The sequence below is a fragment of the Budorcas taxicolor genome, chromosome 24 (genome assembly GCF_023091745.1).
Source record: "Budorcas taxicolor isolate Tak-1 chromosome 24, Takin1.1, whole genome shotgun sequence".
Lineage (NCBI taxonomy): Eukaryota > Metazoa > Chordata > Mammalia > Artiodactyla > Bovidae > Budorcas > Budorcas taxicolor.
The window spans coordinates 1,558,960-1,572,913 of NC_068933.1; the positions used below are offsets into that span (position 1 = coordinate 1,558,960).

At 52.0% G+C, this 13,954-nt stretch overlaps 1 protein-coding gene across 1 annotated transcript in view; it reads left to right on the plus strand.

The window, feature by feature from the left end:
• The window catches only part of DLGAP2 (DLG associated protein 2), a 462,862-nt gene extending 450,211 nt beyond the window's left edge, over positions 1 to 12,651 (plus strand). Inside the window, exons 13-15 of the mRNA XM_052661340.1 lie at positions 1,416 to 1,507; positions 10,053 to 10,205; positions 12,433 to 12,651. Of these exons, the coding sequence (XP_052517300.1) occupies positions 1,416 to 1,507; positions 10,053 to 10,205; positions 12,433 to 12,651 (464 nt within the window). The remainder of the gene's footprint in view (positions 1 to 1,415; positions 1,508 to 10,052; positions 10,206 to 12,432) is intronic.
• Positions 12,652 to 13,954: the final 1,303 nt, after the last annotated feature.

Below are 13,954 nucleotides of genomic sequence, written 5' to 3' on the forward strand. Positions count from 1 at the left end.
TGAGTTTACCTCTCTGGATGTGGGCTGCACCTCTGTGGAAATGCCAGGTCTCAGGCCCCACCCCGCACCCCCTGAGTCTGCCCATACCCAGACCCCCGCCAAGTGACCCACATGCTGAAGGTTCCTCCCTCTGGGCTCTTCTCCAGACTGAACCTCAGGAATGTCCCAGGGTCGACAATCCACAAGTACTGAAACACTCTGTCGGTGGTGACGATTCAGCGTCGCTTCATGCCAGACGAGCTCCAGGCTAAGATCTTTGTCTCGGAGGCTCCCGTCTTCCCTGGGCTGGAGACAAGCTGGACCCACGGGGCGTGTCAGGGGCTCTGTGTGGCTGGTTGTTACCTGTGTTGTGCAGGTCTTGAAGGGAACTCAAGAGAGGACACACTTGCCCGCAGAGGGGAGTAGCTGGGGATGGCCGCTTAGACCGAACCCCAGAGACAAGGGCCCAGGTACAGAGGCCAGAAGCGTTTGCCTCCAGATTCCTCTGAGAATCATGGGAGTTGGGGTCTCATAAAGCTGTTATTTCTGAAATAATAATGATGTTCACACAGGCCAGGACTGGGTCAGAATGATGGGATGTGAGGAGGCACATGCAGGGAGTAGGTGGCGGCGGGGGTGGGGGGGGGGGTTTCCCAAAATTTTCATGCTGGAAATCTTTCTTTTGCCCAGTTCAAATCCCTAAGTCATCACAACTATCCAGTAAGTGGTTAAATCCTTCCACTGACAAAGCTGTATTACTTACTTTTTTAAAGCACCCTTTGATTAATTAAGTTCTTACAACTTGAGATCATTCATAGATCAAACGGACCCTCGCTGCTCCTGACAGCCCTGGTGAGCTGGCCCCCACGTACCTGAGGCAGGATATCCTCACGCACCCTCCCAGGGGTCAGCGGGGTGATGTGAGGGGCCAGGGTCCCTGCCACCCAACTGACCCCCGGAGGGCTGGGTGGGCTGGAGGACCTTTCAAACTTAAATTTCCCCCCACACTGAGGTGTCCCGATAGTCAGTATTTGGTCATCTTTGAATTTCCTTCATGAATCAGGATGGACCAGATGGAAAGAGGGCTCAACTGGTGGCCGTTCCACACAGTAAGCTCACAGTTTTCACCTCCGGTGACCGAGGATAACAGCGTCCCAGGTGACTCCGTGGTAAAGAGCACACCTGCCAGTGCAGGAGGTGAGGGTTCGATCCCTGAGTAGGGAAGATCCCCTGGAGGACGGCATGGCGACCCCCTCCAGTGTTCTTGCCTGGAGAATCCCACAGACAGGCGCACCTGGGGGGCACAGTCCGTGGAGCTGCAGTCAGACACGACCTCACGCACGCGAGGACCTGGAGCTGCGGCGGGAAGGCCACCTCGCGTGGCGCCCTTCTCCTGGCCCCCGCCAACCCGCCCATAACCCTGTGTGTGTCCACAGTCCTCGGCAAGATCCGGAGTGCCGTGGGGAGCGCCCAGCTGCTGATGTCCCAGAAGTTCCAGCAGTTTTACTGGCTCTGCCAGCAGAACATGGTGAGTGCCCCCTCGAGACCCTCAGGCGCAGGTCAGCAGGCCAGGCGTCCACTCTCTCCGCCCTCACCTCTGCCCTGTCCGCTGTGAAGGACCGCTGCGGGAGCAAGGCCTGGTGAAGGATGGGGACGCGCACAGCTCCGGGGGCCAAAGCAGAGAGGCCTTGGCTATGGGCGAGGGAGGGGCGTGGTGGGCAGAGGGCGGCGGGCTCCCAGCCGTGAGAGTGTCCTTGGCCACCAGCCTGCCCCTCGGGACCCCGGGCAGGGGGACAGGTGTGCATCATGTCGTGGGGATGACACGGTGACGGGGGCACCAGGAGGTGGCTCCTGTAGAAACACACGAGCGGCCACACTGAGAGAGGCCGGCAGGGGATTCCAGGGGCAGTCTCGGCTTTACGCCACAGTCAGGGCTGAGCCGAAATACCAGGGACCAAGCTAGGAAACACGGTTGCCACTAAACTTGGTTCTGCTCTTCCTGAAAATCAAAGGGAATATATTATATACACTATATACACATATATATATTCTAACATGAATACTTACATATATAAATATTCAGTTCAGTTCAGTTCATTTCAGTCGCTCAGTCGTGTCCAACTCTTTTTGACCCCATGAATCGCAGCACGCCAGGCCTCCCTGTCCATCACCAACTCCCAGAGTTCACTCAGACTCACGTCCATTGAGTCAGTGATGCCATCCAGCCGTCTCATCCTCTGTCATCCCCTTCTCCTCCTGCCCCCAATCCCTCCCAGCATCAGGGTCTTTTCCGGTGAGTCAACTCTTCGCATGAGGTGGCCAAAGTACCAGAGTTTCAGCCTCAGCATCAGTCCTTCCAATGAACACCCAGGACTGATATCTTTTAGGATGGACTGGGTGGATCTCCTTGCAGCCCAAGGGACTCTCAAGAGTCTTCTCTAGCACCACAGTTCAAAAGCATCAGTTCTTCGGCACTCGGCTTTCTTCACAGTACAACTCTCACATCCATACATGACCACTGGAAAAAGCATAGCCTTGACTAGAGGGACCTTTATTGGCAAAGTAATGTCTCTGCTTTTCAATATGCTCTCTAGGTTGGTCATAACTTTTCTTCCAAGGAGTAAACATCTTTTAATTTCATGGCTGCAGTCACCATCTGCAGTGATTTTGGAGCCCAAAAAAATAAAGTCTGACACTGTTTCCACTGTTTCCCCATCTATTTCCCATGAAGTGATGGGACCGGATGCCATGATCTTAGTTTTCTGAATGTTGAGCTTTAAGCCAACTTTTTCACTCTCCTTTTTCACTTTAATCAAAAGGCTCTTTAGTTCTTCTTCACTTTCTGCCATGAGGGTGGTGTCATCTGCATATCTGAGGTTATTGATATTTCTCCCGGCAATCTTGATTCCAGCTTGTGCTTCTTCCAGCCCAGCATTTCTCATAATGTACTCTGCATATAAGTTAAATAAGCAGGGTGACAATATGCAGCCTTGACTTACTCCTTTTCCTGTTTGCAACCAGTCTGTTGTTCCATGTCCAGTTCTAACTGTTGCTTCCTGACCTGCATACAGATTTCTCAAGAGGCAGGTCAGGTGGTCTGGTATTCCCATCTCTTTCAGAATTGTCCACAGTTTATTGTGATCCACACAGTCAAAGGCTTTGGCATAGTCAATAAAGTAGAAACAGATGTTTTTCTGGAACTCTCTTGCTTTTTCCATGATCCAGCAGATGTTGGCAATGATCTCTGGTTCCTCTGCCTTTTCTAAAACCAGCTTGGACATCAGTAAGTTCACAGTTCACATATTGCTGAAGCCTGGCTTGGAGAATTTTGAGCATTACTTTACTAGCGTGTGAGGTGAGTGCAATTGTACGGTAGTTTGAGCATTATTTGGCATTGCCTTTCCTTGGGATTGGAATGAAAACTGATCTTTTCCAGTCCTGTGGCCACTGCTGAGTTTTCCAAATTTGCTGGCATATTGAGTGCAGCACTTTCACAGCATCATCTTTCAGGATTTGAAATAGCTCCACTGGAATTCCATCACCTCCACTAGCTTTGTTCGTAGTGATGCTTTCTAAGGCCCATTTGACTTCACATTCCAGGATGTCTGGCTCTAGATGAGTGATCACACCATCATGATTATCTGGGTCGTGAAGATCTTTTTTGTACAGTTCTTCTGTGTATTCTTGCCACCTCTTAATATCTTCTGCTTCTGTTAGGTCCAGACCATTTCTGTCCTTTATCAAGCCCATCTTTGCATGAAATGTTCCCTTGGTATCTCTAATTTTCTTGAAGAGATTGCTAGTCTTTCCCATTCTGTTCTTTTCCTCTATTTCTTTGCATTGATCACTGAAGAAGGCTTTCTTATCTCTTCTTGCTATTCTTTGGAACTCTGCATTCAGATGCTTATATCTTCCCTTTTCTCCTTTGCTTTTCGCCTCTCTTCTTTTCACAGCTATTTGGAAGGCCTCCTCAGACAGCCATTTTGCTTTTTTGCATTTCTTCTCCATGGGGATGGTCTTGATCCCTGTCTCTTGTACAATGTCACGAACCTCCATCCATAGTTCATCAGGCACTCTGTCTATCAATAAATATAAATATGTATCATTACACACATACTTTTCCTTATCTGACCAAAGGAAGTACTCACTGATACTATTTTGGAGAAACAATAATTATTTGGAGAAAGTCATTGAAGAGTAATAGCTCAATGGTATTCACACTACTTTACAACCTCTTTTATGTATTTTTATTTATAATCCATACACTGACCTCTTTCAGACCACACATCTTCATTAGCACACAAGCATTGGTTCACGGTGTCTCAACCTTGTTTTGCTCTGTTCTTAAGTTCACATGGAGGCCTGTGAGTTTGCAGCATGTTCTTCCACATGGAGGCAGCCTAGCACGTCAGAGTTGCCAATTCATCCCTTTTCATCAGGATCATTAAAGAGAATGTCTTCTCCAATATTTTCCATTAATCCCATTCAAGTTCATCATGAGATTTAAAGCGTTAGCACCTGGCCGCCTATGCCGTGAAGTTACAATCAACATTGAAGAGTGGGGAACAGGCAGGCTTAGGGTCCCTCAAAGGAACATGCAGTTGTAGAAACACTTGGCTCTCCTGTTCCCCAGGCGTGTCCTACCCCCAGCCCCAGCCCCACCCCATCGCCATCTCTGAGGACTAACCAAGGCCACCAGGGGGCATGGTCCCTGTTCTGCTGAGCCGATGGGAGGGTTTTCCGCGTCTTCAGGAACCTCCGTGCAGCACAGTAATGGTCTTCCAGCTGTGAGCAATGCAGTCTTCTCTGCCAGATGCAGCTGGGGTATTAGACCTGAGAATTATCCAGCTTCACATCCTTGACACCTCTTACACACGTCAGATTGCACTTTGTGTTCATAAGAGGTCTGGCATGACCGCTTCCTTTTCGTGCGCTCTCCATTGGACCAAAAGCCCCAGAGCACTTGGAGGAGGTTGCTGGGCTCTGGGCGGACCGTCAGCAGAGGGGCTGAAAGTGCTGGCGGGGCCCTACTCATAAAAACCACACTGTCCTCGTTGGCAGCCCTAGTTCTAAGACAAAGGAATGGCCCCAGGGAGTGAGTCAGACCCACTGGCTGTTGAGGATGGACTCTGGGAAGGGCCTGCCCTTGACACTAGCGGGTGGACCCCTGTGGCCGTAGGGCCGGTGGCCCAGCACCCCCGGAGCTGGAAGAGATGGAGTCACACACAGACCGCTGATCTAACGCTGCACTTGAACGAGACCATGGTCTTTCCTCAGCCTTTCTCAGGACACACAGCTCCCAGAGAATGTTCTAGAACACAGAGCATCTGAGCCCACGTCCCAGGACCTCCCATGCTGGGGCCAGGTAGCACCCTGGGACCCTGCGTGCAGTCAACAGGGATGGACAGCTCTGCGCACTTGCTGGGGGAGGGGACTGGCCTGGCCCACCTTGATGTGACAGACGGGGCCTACAAACAGACCAGGGTGTGGGAGTGTCCAAGGACACAGATATAGCCACGCCTCCCAGAAAGGAGCAGAGGACCCAGAGCAAGGCCCTGACTGTGCTGGGGTCCACCATGCCCATGGCCTCTGCCCCCAAGAGCCCAGAGCAGAGGCCTAGTGACCCCGGAGTTCACTCTTGGGCAACATGATCCTCAGACATGTGCAGGCCCTTCACACCTGCCCCTTGGTGGGGGGGTGGGGAGAGGAGGAGGGGTTGCTGTGCCAGCTATGTCCTCCAGGAGGAGGACACGCGGCTCAGGACCCACTGTCAGGGGGAGGAGCATCCTGCCAGCCCCAGCCGTCCAGGGAGCCCCTGTTGGTCCCCCCGAACCCCATCACCTGCAAGGCACAGCTCAGAGCAAGGCCTTCACTGTTTTCCTTCATAAGCGGCAGCTGTGCTCAAACTCAGGCGCGTGCATGACGAGCCAGGACTGGTGACCTAACGAACCCTCCCACACCTGACCCTGACATGACCCTGACCTGACCCTGAGCCTGAGCCTGACCCTGTATCTGACCCTGACATGACCCTGGCCCTGCACCTCAAGCTGACCCTGAGCCTGTATCTGACCCTGACATGACCCTGACCCTGACATGACCCTGCACCTCGCCCTGACCCTGTACGCGACCCCATCCAACCCTGACCCTGTGCGCGACCCTGCACCTGCCCATCCGGCTCTTCAGTCTGCGCACCAGGTCGCCCCTGGTGGCTCAGTGGAGAATGGTCCTCACACAGTAAGCAACCGCCCGGGGTTGCACTTTTCACTCTGAGCAGAAAATGAGGGCTCTGTGTGTGAGTGGCTCGGACGGTGGTTCTGACCCCCTCCCAGCAGGTCAGCACAGCTGCCATCTGGTCGCGTCGGGCAGGTGGACAGGGCCCAGAGAGTGACCTGGTGGGTGTGGGCATAGGACTAGGACTGGACGTCTGTGTCCCCGGCATTCGCACATCGAGTCCTGGCCCCGGTGGGGGTGACAGGAGGGGGCTGTGGGGGGAAGCTCCATGAATGGGCCAGCGCCCTGATCAGTGCACGCAGGAGCCAGCCCGCCCTGGGGCCGCGTCCACCCGTGGCTGCCTGTGTGCCACTCGTGGCGTCAGCTGTCCTCCTAGGGCGGGAACCTGACCTGCCAAGCCCTCCCTCCAAGCCAGGGCAACGGCACCCATGGCGCACACGTGGGGTGCCTCTGACCTTCAGAAGCAAGGCTGAGACCCCTCAGAGGACAGAAGGAAACAGGCCCCACCTCCCCAGAGCCCCTCACCACCAGCACCACCACAGACCCTGCCCAGGAATCCTGCAGGCGCCCAGAACCAGAGGGCCTCAGCTGCGAGAACTGTCGAGGCATCAAAACCTTAGCAGGCGCCGCCATCCCCAGGTTCTAAGAAGGCATGTCCTCCCGGCTGTGTTGAGATATAACTAGCACGCAGCACTGGGTAAGTGTAGGGGTGCAGCACCGTGGTCTGACTGGTATCATGAAGTGACTGTCACCTTAATCTTAGAGAGCATCCATCACATCTGTGGGTACACAAAGAAGCAGAAAAAGGTAATTTTCCTTGTGATGAGAGCCTTCAGGATTTGCTGCCTTAGCAGCTTTCATGTGTAAGGACAGCAGTGCTGACTGTTTTTCCATGCTGTGCCTCACTTTCCTAGCATCGGTTCATCCTGTTACTGGAAGTTCGTGCCTTTGGCGACCTTCATCACATTCCCCCTCCTCCCCCCCCCCCACCCCTACCTCTAGTAACCACAAATCTGGTCCCTTTTTCTATGAGTGTGCTTTTGTGTTTTTTGAAATGCAGCACCATCTTAGTTCCTGATACACAGCATAGTGATCTGATGTTGCAAACTGATCAACGTGATAAGTCTAGTTAGAACATGTCACCATACAAAGAGGCTACACAATTACTCCTGCATTCCCCACACTGTAAGTGTCATTCCCAGGACTCCCTTATTTTGCAGCTGGCAGTCCGTACCTCCTTATCCTGAACTCGCTTCTCACCCCCATCCCCAGTCCCCTCTGCGCACACCTGTTTGTATCTGACTCTGTTTCCGTCTTGTTATATTTGTTCATTTGTTTTCATTTTTAGGTTCAACATACAAGTGAAGTCATACAGCATTTTTCTTTTGCTGTCTGACTTACATGTTATCGCAGGTTTCAAGATTGCATTCTTTGTTACACTGGAGTAGTATTTCACTATATATATGCATGACATCCTCTCTGCTGAAGGACACTTCGGCTGCTTCCACGTCTCGGCGATTGTCAATAGTTTGGCAGTGAATGTGGAGGTGCGTGTGTCTGTTTGAATTAGTCTTGTCGTTTTCTTCGGATAATACCCAGGAGGGCACCCCTGGGTCGTGTGCTAGCTGCATGTTGAGTTTGTGAGGCCACTCCATACTGTTCTCCATAGCGGCTGCACCAGTCTGTGTTCCCACCAGCAGCACACAAGGGCTGCCTTCTCTCTGCATCCTCGAAACCTCGCTACTTCCTGTCTGATGATGGCCACTGGGACAGGTGCAAGGTGATACCTCACTGTGGTTTTGCTGTGCATTTCTCTGCTGATTAGTGATGCCGAGGATCTTTTCATGTGCCCAATGGCCATCTGTATGTCTTTCCTGGAAGACATATCCTCTGCCCATTTTTCAACCATGTTCATAGATGTTTTTTCAGCCATTGTAGATTCACAGCAAAACTGGGTGAAAAATACAGAGAAAATGCCATGTACTCCCTGTTGCCACACACCAGCCCCACCACTATGCGTCCGTGGTTTCCATCGGGGCTCACTCTTGGTGTTGGACAGTCTGTGGATTTAGACAAATATATGACATGTGTCCACCGGGACAGTGACATGCAGAGCGGTCTCACGGTCCTGAGAATCCTCTGTGCTCCCCCGGTCACCCCTTGTCTTCCCTCAGCCCCCAGCCACCTCTCATCTTTTAACTGTCTCCATAGATGTGCCCTTTCCAGCATGTCCTACCGTTGGAATCACACAGAACACAGACTTTTCAGATTTGTTGTTCAATTGCTCAGTCATGTCCAACTCTTAGAGACCCCACAGACTGCAGCACACCAGGCTTCCCTGTCCTTCACCATTTCCCAGAGCTTGCTCAAACTCATGTCCATTGAGTTGGTGATGCTATCCAATCATCTCATCCTCTGTCGGCCCCTTCTCCTTCTGCCCTCAATCTTTCCCAGCATCAGGGTCTTTTCTAATGAGTTGGCTCTTCACATCAGGTGGCCAGAGTATTGGAGCTTCAGCTTCAGCATCAGTCCTTCCAATGAATACTCAGGACTGATTTCCTTTAGGAAGGACTGGTTTGATCTCCTCACAGTCCAAGGGACTCTCAAGAGTTCTCCATCACCACAGTTCAAAAGCATCAATTCTTCAGCGCTCAGCTTTCTTTATGGTCCAACTCTCACGTCCATACATGACTACTGGAAAAACCATAACTTTCACTAGATGGACCTTTGTTGGCAAAGTAATGCCTCTGCTTTTTAATATGCTATATAGGTTAGTCATAGCTTTTCTTTCAAGGAGCAAGGGCCTTGTAATTTCAAGGCTGTAGCCACCATCTGCAGTGATTTTGGCGCCCCCCAAAATAAAGTCTGTCACTGTTTCCCTTGTTTCCCCATCTGTTTGCCATGAAGTGATGGGACCAGATGCCATGATCTTAGTTTTTGAATGTTGAGTTTTAAACCGGCTTTTTCACTCTCACCTTTCACTTTCATCAAGAGGCTCTTTAGTTCCTCTTCACTTTCTGCCATAAGGGTGGTGTCGTCTGCATATCTGAGGTTATTGATACTTCCCCTGACAATCTCGATTCCAGCTTGTACTTCATCCAGCCCAGCATTTCTCTTAATGTATTCTGCATTTAAGTTAAATAAGCAGGGTGACAATATACAGCCTTGATGTACTCCTTTCCTGACTTTTGAACCAGACTGTTATTCCATGCCCAGTTCTAACTGTTGCTTCCTGACCTGCATACAGGTTTCTCAGGAGGCAGGTCAGGTGTCATGGTATTCCCATCTCTTGAAGAATTTTCCAGTTTGTTGTGATCCACACAGTCAAAGACTTTGGCATAGTCAATGAAGCAGATGTTCTTCTGGAATTCTCGTTTTCTCTATGATCCAATGGGTGTTGTCAATTTGATCTCTGCTTCCTCTTCCTTTTCTAAATCCACCTTGAACACGTGGAAGTTCTGGGTTCACATACTGTTGAAACCTAACTTGGAGAATTTTGAGCATTACTTTGTTAGCATGTGCAATTGTGTGGTAGTATGAACATTCTTTGACATTGCCCTTTTTGGGGATTGGAATGAAAACTGACATTTTCTAGACCTGTAGCCACTGCTGAGTTTTCCAAATTTGCTGACATATTGAGTGCAACACTTTCACAGCATCATATTTTAGGATTTGAAATATCACAGATTTTTTAACTGTCAGCAAACACTCAGGTAAACTTGTCACTAGATCCTCATGGGCCCTCAGGAGCATGTGCACCCAATTCTGAATTACGGAGGCTTCTCCCGGACCCCGCCCTGCCCAGAGGTCTCCGCGGCTCTAACTGTGCACGTGTCCGGCAGGACCCCAGCGCTATGCCCAGGCCCACTTCCCAGGATCTGGCCGGCTACTGGGACATGCTGCAGCTGTCCGTTCAGGACGTCAGCATGAAGTTTGACGAGTTGCACCAGCTGAAACTCAGCGACTGGAAGGTGGTCGAGTCTCCGGAGAGGAAGGTAAGCCCCTGCTGCATCCCCACACAGAGCCCACCGCCCCCGTCCCTGCCCACACTCCCTGCACATGCTCCAAGTGCCACGTCAGCATGCGTGTCTCAGTGTGCAGTTAACAGGGCAGGATCTGCTATCACACCTAGACCCATGTGTGCACAGCCAGGCTGGTGCTGGAGTCATCAGCACGTATAGGAAGTCCCTTTCTTGCTGACAATTCCGAGAAGACACCAACAGAACCCACGTGTGAATTCGAAGTCGCATTCCCTGTCATGCCCCGTCCTCTGAATTATTCCCATCGCCGCCACCCTCTGTGTGGACTGCACTGTGGTGGTTCCCACAGGAGGCTTCAGGTTGCTTACAGTGATGCCTGTGGAGACGAGAAACACTGTTAACTTTACTGAACACTTCAAGGATGTACACTTCCTATAGAGCTGGCCCTGAGATAGGTTGAAAATGCCCATTAAGTTTGACGTGTGATTTCAGCTCTTCCCTTTAGGTATCATCTTCTCTAGGGCTGAGAAATAAGTGTGAATTAGCTATAAAGACATTCACTTTCTGACGCATCTTACAGAAGTTCTCCAGAATCATAATCTGATTTTCTTAGACAGACATTGTCAATCAAAATAACAAAGACAATTGATCCGAGATACTTTGGGACACGGGAGTGGCCAAGGGTGTACATCGAGATAATTAGCACGAAACCATCATCATCCTTTTTCCCTAAAACATGCCTCCTGTGGTCCAGGCTGGAGGCCATCGCTTGATCGCAGGTGCTGATGAAGCCCTTGTCATCGCAGACAGGGGGGCGGAGGGGCGTGCAAACAACCAGGTTGTGCGTGAGCAAGTCCAGGAGGTCTATGGTTTGGTCGTGAATGAAGGCGATCATAAGTAATAATTCCCAATGAACAAGTTATTCTAGGAAACCACTAAAAATCCAACTTTTAAACTAGTCTGAAGATACGTGAAAGCCTTTCCCATTTTCCATTCTTCTGTACCTGACCGCTAATATCACCCTCAACCCAGCTCTATGTAGCGGGTAGTCCTCAGAGTGAACATGGTGCCCTGCGGCACCCTGTCCAGGAGGCGAGCAGCCCAGGAACGCAGCCTGAGCTCGGCGTCCTGACTCCGGGGCCCAGGTCCTCGCAGATCTGCGGGGCCACCGCCCCACCCCCCACCACAGGACGGCTGTGAGCCTGTGCGGACTCACAGTGTGAGTGGAGGCTCCCACAAGGGCTGGTTTCACTGCTGCGTGTTTCAGAGGCCCCTAAGGCGTGCAAAGAGACAAGTACAGTCCCCCACTCAGGGCAGGAGTTACATTCTGGAATAGCTGGAAGTCTTGGCAAAGTAATTACCCTGAATGACCCCTGCCATCAAGTCGGGAAAGACATTGCTTCTTGCCCTAAGAACAAAGTTCCAAACACCGAGGTTATCTTCCTGCCAAAAATAGTAGGACAGACGTCTGGTTCTGCCGTGTGTCCACTGAACCCGCCATGGTTGCCAGGCCTGGACACCCTGGTGCCTTCGGGTCCTTTTAGAGGCTGAAAGGGAAAGGACAGATGAAGGTTTCCCCCAGCAGCTGGGCATGTGCTCAGAAAAGGCCACGCCCCTTTCCGGCAAGGACCCGTCCCTCCCGCCTGGGCAGGTCTGGTGTGGGATCCCGGCCCAGCAGACAGAGGGCGCCAGGCGGGACGCAGGCCTGTCCCGTGGCCGGGGCGCTTGCCAGCTCCCCGTGTTCCTTTGCTGCGGAATTGGGCAGTCTCTCTCTTTCTGGAAAAGGCGTGCTCGGATCTTGGGGCTGCGGTTGGAGAACACGAACTGAGAGTCAGAGCCAGTTATTCACATCCGATTCCCATGCAAGTGAAAAGCCGTAGGTAGTTAATGTCGAGGGGTCCGAGGCCCGTGGCAGAGGACTTGAGGTGGTTTCCATGTCCTTGGACCTTGCAGTCTGTTGAATAGATTAGAGTCTCCAGCTGTCAGGGGCCGTCGTGCAGGCCCCCGTGAAGGTGAGCGGGTGTGCGTTTGTGAGGGAGCGTTCACCCAGCCCCGGGGTCAGAATGGTGCCACGACCAAGACCGAGGCCCAGGTTCACGTGCCCGGAAGCTTCCTGCCCGGGGAGCCGGGCGGCACCGCAGGCCCGGCGGGCAGGGCACAGCCCCGTGGGGGTGGGAGGGGGCGGGTGGTGGGGAGGGCCAGGCTGCTCTGACCCCCACTCTTGACTTGTGATGCTTTTCAGGAAGAAAGAAAGGTCCCCCCTCCAATACCAAAGAAGCCCCCCAGAGGGAAACTCCCCATCACCAGAGAGAAGTCTCTGGACCTGCCGGACAGGCAGCGGCAGGAGGCGCGGAGGCGGCTGGCGGCGGCCAAGAGGGCGGCGTCCTTCCGCCAGAGCTCAGCCAGCGAGCGGGCCGACAGCATCGAGATCTACATCCCCGAGGCCCAGACGCGGCTCTAGGGCGGAGCCCCAGCCGCCCGGCGCCGCCGCGCGGAGCCCCAGCCGCCCGGCGCCGCCGCGCCCCTCCCGTCTCATTCCTCCCGCGAGTCCGCCCCGCCGTCATGTTTGTGCCATAAACACCCTGGAGCGCCCGGACGTCCGAGCTCACGGCCACAGCGACTTCTCCCAGACAGCCCGGATGCCCACCCCCGGGGCCGGAGCGGCGTGGGGACGCCTGACGCACCCCTCTGCCCAGAGGGGGTCGAGGAAACCGCTCGAGATGGAACCCAGTTCACACTTTGTTATTTATATTTTTATAAAATCGCGTGATATTAGAGGCGAGAATAACAAACAACTGTGAAAGGGTGTGTCTCAGCACTCTCAAGGCATTAGATACCCCAAGAGAAGGTGCTACAGCTTGAGCGCAGCGAAGGAAGACCCCCACCCCGCGGCCTGGGGTCCCTGTGCCCTGAACCCGGCGACCCTTCACATGGTTCCTGCGCCAAGTCCGTGGTGATAAGGAGTCGTCTCTGCAGCCACCAAGCTCCCCGCCTCGCGCTTCTCTGGAAACCTGGGGTGGAAGTCCCCCCGCCCCAAACTCAGCACAGCCTCTCCACAGCCAGAAGTCAGCTGAGTGTCCGTCCACACAGGGAGAGACAGACGGAAACAGAGAGTCTTAAGAGAGGCCGACTCTTCTGTAGCAGGGGGTAGAAAGAGAACACAGTTGTCCTTAATCAGATAAAAGAGTCGTTTATTTTTTAGCCCTTTGTAACTTAAACTATCACCCACGGTTCTGTCTTTAAGTTTCACCCTTTATGCTCCATGTGATTTTTTTTTTAATAGATGTATATATATTCTCAAATGCTCTATCAGTTGACTTTCCAGGGTATCCTTTAAAAAAAAACAAAACAAAAAAAATTTGCTTGTTTAAAATGACAGTTGTGATGCTGTAAAAAGTTTAAGAAATATGAATGTGTGTGGTAAGTATATCTCAGTTTAAATGGTAAAGAAGAAATGTGGTTTACATTGTATTTTTCCAGAATTCTTTTGTTCTATGCAGTACAGCTGAAGTCCAGAATATATTTCTTGCCTGTTTTTGACATGACAAAAAAAAAAAAGGTCACATTGTGCTTTCCAGCTGTGGACTTTCAGAAAAGTAATTTGTTTTCGTGATTCTGATTGGCACAGAGAAAAATAGGAAGGTCTCTAATGGAAGGTTTCCCATTCATCTCGTTAAATTTAGATGCCGGGACCATTGTTCCAACTGGATGGTTGTGTGTCTGTTGAGACACCACCTCAAAGGAAGCGCCCATGGACTTACCCA